At 36.1% G+C, this 6,083-nt stretch overlaps 1 protein-coding gene across 1 annotated transcript; it reads right to left on the bottom strand.

Moving 5' to 3' along the window:
• Positions 1-4,164: 4,164 nt before the first annotated feature.
• LOC142529976 (GATA transcription factor 5) lies at positions 4,165-5,704 on the bottom strand. Its single transcript, XM_075635709.1, has 3 exons — positions 5,558-5,704; positions 5,180-5,446; positions 4,165-5,095 (listed from the first exon to the last, which is right to left on the bottom strand). The coding sequence occupies exons 2-3, from the start codon at positions 5,441-5,443 to the stop codon at positions 4,445-4,447; spliced, it is 915 nt and encodes a 304-aa protein (XP_075491824.1). The 5' UTR covers positions 5,444-5,446; positions 5,558-5,704; the 3' UTR covers positions 4,165-4,444.
• Between the last annotated feature and the right edge of the window lie 379 nt (positions 5,705-6,083).

The raw sequence follows: 6,083 nt of genomic DNA, 5'->3' as shown, positions 1-6,083 counted from the left end.
TCACAATTTCAATGTCTCACACTAATTACTCGGTGGATAAACCTCACTTAATTTATTTTTTTTGGAAGACAAATCAACTTAAAAGACCAATAATTCTCCTATTGAGCCAGAAGAGGTAGCTTGAATAATAGAGTATGATAAGCTCTTACCAAGACGTTAGAGATCCAATTTCTCATTCTCTGTCATCCTAAATTTGAATGTCACACGGGTTTGTCTAGTGTAGGTTACTTGGTCAACGTGGTTCGAAGACTATTGTGTTGATCCTTTAGGTTTATGATTGAAAATAAATTAGGTAGTGACTGCGGGTTATCAATAGGAATTTCAATGGATCCGAGTTTTGCCCAGACCCGTAATAGACCAGCCCCATCTGAGGTGGGTTTGGGCATACCAAATGGGTCATAGAGCGTGTCTCGTGTTCAATTTTTCAGATCTATCCGAAAATGAGGCTGATCATGGGTCTTATAATACCCCGCTCATATATGTGTGTATAAATAATCTCGGGTTTTAGTTTCAATGTCCATTTGGGGACGTGAAATTTTTTTTTGGAGAGCTAATAACTATTTTTTTTATGTAATTCATTATGTCGTGAAAATATTTTGTTTATCATTATTAAGTGTGGTCAAAGACATGAATTGGGGGTTTTTATTGTAAATAATTTAAAAATAAAAATTTATTTCATAAATAATTCAAAAAAAAATGCAAAAATATTTTAATATGTGCTTCGTAAGCACGGACGCTAGTGATGAGGTGGAGCATCCATGCTTTGTAAGCACGGATTCTCCACGTCACACACGAGCGTCCGTGCTTCGTAAGCACGGATTCTCCTACCTCAGCAATAGCATCCGTGCTTACAAAGCACAGACGCTCCACCTCATCCGCCACCTCACCATATCCGTGCTTCGTAAGCATGAGTATATTTCACAACATCTACTTTTGAACTATAATCATTAACAAGGTTAGACATGCAATGGCCGTGTAGTGCAGTCATAAACAAATGACTACCTTTCAAATGTTTTGATGATGGCACAAATCCCAACAAATCCAAACATATGTGTTGTCATTCATCAACTCTACGTGACACATCTATTCAGTGACTGCTTCATCATCAATTGTTAGACTCCAAATGATTGGAACATCTTGTAACGTGACAGTTGCTTCACCACATGTAAAATGAAACGTGTGTGTCTCGCGTCGCCAACGTTCAACAAGAATAGTAATGAAATGATTATCAAAAATTTGTGAGCCACATTCTAAAATTCCATAAAAACTCATATAATTCAAGTATGAAAGTACACGATTGTGTATATAATTATCAGTATATAACTTCCAAATCAAATTGTCTGACCTCTTCACTTTGACAATATCATCAACGATTACGGAATAAACTGTAGATGACATATGTGTCGCTTGTAAATAGAGTACACTGTGATCTTCTGGACTTCGATTGTCTGTCATTCTGAAATAAGTTGTCGATCTTCTAAACTTCGTTATAATGTAAGAAACGATCTCATGATCCGGTGAGGAAGGGAAAATTTTTGAACGCCACAGAAAATAAAACAAAGAGCGAAAGAGTTAGGAAGGAGGAAGAAGGAGAGGAGAGTCGAAGAGATAAGCAGGGATGGGCAACAGTCAGTGTGGCCTGGTTTCAGCTCTACAACGGTTCGGTTTTTCGGTTTTCGGTTTTCGGTTTTGAATATCTCTACTCCAAAACCAAACCTTTTTATTACGGTTCAGTTTTTTTGTAATACGATTCGGTTTATACGGCCGGTTATATACGGTTAGCTAAAATTTTTTAAGAAATAAATTTATACGTCACTTTATGCCTTTAAAATCTAAATCATGGTATTTTTCAAACATTTAATTTGTGGGACTTAATCTTTTATATATATGAAAAGAAAACGATCGGATTGAAAATTGAAGGTTAATGATACTAAATTTCTAAATCTTAATAGACTCATTATAAATAAAAAAAAAGAAGTCTTATACTTAACAATAATATGACCCATTATACATAAAAACCATATACTTAACAATAATATGGCCGGTTCGGTTATTCGGTTTTTCAGGGATTAAAACCGAAAACCGAACCGAAAAATCGAATTTCATAAATTTTAAAACCATAACCGATCGAAAAACCGATTAAACCGAACCATTTAAACCGAATTATTTGGTTCGGTCGGTTTTTTGGATTTTTCGGGTTTTATCCCCACCCCTAGAGATAAGGTGCGGGTGGAGGGGTTATCTTCAGGTGGACAAGCACGCGTAGCACGGATTCTCGCCCATGTGGAGCATCCATGCTCAACGAATTCTCTCACACGTGGAGCATACGCGCTTAAGAAGCACGAATAATGCTCACAGTGGACTTTAATCCGTGCTTAAGAAGCACGAATTAAAGTATTTGTGCAAAATTTTTTTTGAATTATTTTTGAATTAAATTTTTATTTTTAAATTATTTAAAAAAAAACCCATGAATTGGTTTTCTATTGTGTTGTATTTAGAGACTTGTTTGTTTTATAATTCAGTCACGTGTGAAAAAAATAACGTTTTTCATTTTTAAAAAAATCGGGTCTCATGAGTCTCACGGGTTTAACCGGTCCCATTTTGCATTCGGGGTGGGAGGGTATGAAGAATATTTAACCGGAGTGGAGCAGATGATGGGTCAAAGTTTTCTTCATGAGGCTGGTCTTGGGTCTAGCTAGACTCACCCTATCATACCCATTCTATTGACATCTCTAGTTACCGAAGTGACAAAAAAAAATCCCTATGGAACTATCATAATTGAATCTGATGTATCTTGTTTGGAAGATGAAATAATGAACTCATCTAATTCATAACACACGAAGTTCAAACCACAATAATGTCACATACTTAAGTAGTGATGAAATTATTGACATAAGACCCCAACTACGAATAAATAATTTAATAGATTATTTAAAGGGGTGGGAAAATATGAATGGGTAAAAGCCATAAAATTGGTCCCTATTTATTAAATTAAACACCAAATAATCCCATGGATTTTCGTAAAGTGGAAAAAGCTAAAGATCATGCTTAAACCTCACGCCGTAACTAATTATGCCCATTGTGGAGTCCCGCTTCTTACCACTTCACAAGCTTTCAAAACGACCAAAATAAATGGAGTTTTTTAAATTCAATATTATAAAAATTATGACAGATTGAGAGAATTTACGGATTTATAATAATTAGTGGAATAAAAGCTCGGATTCAACTAAAATCTGAGCAATCATTCCTTGGATTTGGGGATTTGAAGAGAAAAAAAATTTCTTTATTTTTCTGGATGAATCGGTTCAAATTTGATCCGTTCACTCAAAAATAAAAATAAAAAAACTGCTGTACGACAAAAGATTTTCAGATTTCAAGTTATTCTAAATAAAGTAATTGTTAGAGCTCAAATTCTGTAAAGTTCACTAGCAAATAAAAGTCCATCAAAGGTAAAATAAGAGATTTGTCTCACAAAATACGATCCGTGATACAGTCTCACATAAGTTTTTGTTTTTATTTATAATATTTCATGTTAATGAAGATGTATTTCAAATTAACTCAAATGTAAATAATTAATGTGTAAATAAATAATATATAAATTTAAAATTACATATATTATTTCATTGTTAATAATAAAAATATAATCCAAATCCCTAAATTTCAAATTCATCGCTCTAAATGAAATCTTATAAATTGATTATTTTAATGTGAAAATTGTTCACACAATTTTTTTTTTTAAATGGAATTATGAGAATATGAGGAATGGCTCGGATTCTCATTAAACTCGTGCTTAAATTTCTCAGTTTTGTTATTGATAATTTTTATAATACTTTATCAAAAAACTCGATTTGCTCGGGCCAACACAAATAATTTTTTATAACACCTCGGATTTTTAAAGTCCGAGGTATTAAATTTTTAAAAAATAAAATGCTGAAGTATCAATTGCTGGGATTTCAACAAATAAAAAAAAAATTTAATAATTTTTTTAATAATAAAAATTTTTTTTAAAAAAAAATCATTGAATCGATCGAAGTGGAAACCGGGAATCCTTCCCTCGGATTACAACAAATCATTGGATTATTATAGAAATGCAATCCCCATATTTTTATAGATTGGTAATGTTTTAAAAAATTATAATATTTAATAAATGACAAATAAAAGAATAAAGGAAAATGTAAATTAAGGCTTTAAAGTTATACTCGAATCTTAACAAATTAAACTTTAAAATCTCTTCTAACCAGTTAACTTACTTCACCAAACCTGGGGTCGGTCCGGTCTTTGCTCGGAGAACAGTGTACACTAATTAAACCGGGTTCATAAGTACGTTAAACCGGTTGCAACTTACTGCTGTCTACTCATCCTGCATTAAATTTAAAATTCCTCAACTAAAACTTATTTTTTTCCTTATCTTTTCCTACCTGCTGCTATCACGGGCACTAATTCTTCAAAAACTCCGAACCGGCGAAGCCACGCCGCCGCCTTCCATTTCCGACTCCTTCTTCCGCCGCATTTCCAAAACTTTCCGGTGGTTATTGGAGTGCAGCTCCAACGAGAAAGTCGGGCTGCAGGCAGGTCGGTACTCTGGTAGAAGCCGGCCCGACTTGAATCTCACACCGCATGCATTACAAAGCGTCTTCGACCCCATCGGACCAGCCCGCCATTGTGGGGTCTTTGTGACGTCGCAATGGCTGCATCTCCTTGGCTGAGCAGCACCCGCAGCTCCGCCGTTGATGATTGTTGCCAGTTTTCTTTTGTGCTTCTTGACGAGTGAATCTCCAAGAAAAGTCTCGACGGTTACCTCCCATGGATTCCGGCGGGTGAACGACGTCATGGAGGAGGTCGATGAGGTGGACGAAGTTGATGATTCTGTCAGTGAGGGGGACAAAACCGGCCAAACGCGCACCCCGGTCCGGCCCCTCTTTGTTCTGGCCTTTGTTTGAACCGACGTGGTGAAACAGCGCTGCTCCTGGACCACAACCGCCGGTTTGGACAGGCTTGCCGCCGGATAGTGTGGCAATTTCCCGGCAACAGGGTAATCAGAAAATGAGTCCTCAACGAAATGGGACAACCATTCTAAACTCTCCAAACCTTCCGCCTGAGAGTTTAAAACGTCACCTTCTCAGAATTTCACCAAAAGTTGCATTATTTTCACAGTGAAAACAGTAAGATTCAGGCTTACCGGAACGCTAGGCAGAGGCCCAAAATCGTCTTCTGAGGAGACAGCTGAGCTTTCTAGCTTCTCCTGTGAAACGTAACGGGCATTTTTCTTATCCTGTTCCATCTCCTCCTGTCCCTCCGATTGTCCTGATTCCGTGAAGCCATTGGAGAAATCCAAAAGTTGGTCAACAAAGAAGTCATCAACGCAGTTAGTCCCACCCCAGAAGTCGTCAGCAGACTCCACCCCAACCCCGTTCTTCAAAGCCTCTTGCACACAGTTCGCCATTCCCTGGAAAAAAAACCCACATGCAAATTAAGCAAACATCGCTTCTTCCAGCTGATTAACTAAAAAAACACAACAAAAATCCATCATTCACAATTACAATTACAATTACAAAACCTGAGTAGAAGGAGAGGGAGAGGTGTTAAAGAAGAGTGGGAAAAAGGGTTGAGGTGGATAGAAAAGTGTGGTGGTGAGTTCGGTAAAGCATTGAATGAGGGAGAGGACGAGGGGAAGATGATTAAAGCGCACCTATTTAACTTTTTGTTCCTTCTCATTTCCCTTCTATAATTTTATTTTCCGCCGAAGTAATTCAACATATCTCTTCCAATTCTTCTTTTTATTTTCTTATTTTATAAAATGTAATGTAATTATTGTTTTTATGGATTTTTCCTTTTAAAAAGTGAGATGTAATAAAACAAAAACTTGCGTGATACAGTTTTATGGGTCGTATTTTGTAAGACGAATATCTTATTTGGATCATCAATGAAAAAATATTAACTTTTATGCTGAGAGTATTACTTTTTATTGTGAATATCAGTAAGATTGATCCGTCTCACAGTTAAAGATTCGTGAGACTGTCTCACAAGAGATCTACTCATGTAATAAACTTAAAATGTAACGTAGTTTTTGTTTGTATGGATTT

This window comes from Primulina tabacum, chromosome 16 (genome assembly GCF_025594145.1).
Source record: "Primulina tabacum isolate GXHZ01 chromosome 16, ASM2559414v2, whole genome shotgun sequence".
Taxonomy (NCBI): Eukaryota; Viridiplantae; Streptophyta; class Magnoliopsida; order Lamiales; family Gesneriaceae; genus Primulina; species Primulina tabacum.
The sequence above is the reverse complement of the archived record's forward strand: the minus strand, read 5'-3'. Positions and strand labels throughout refer to the sequence as shown.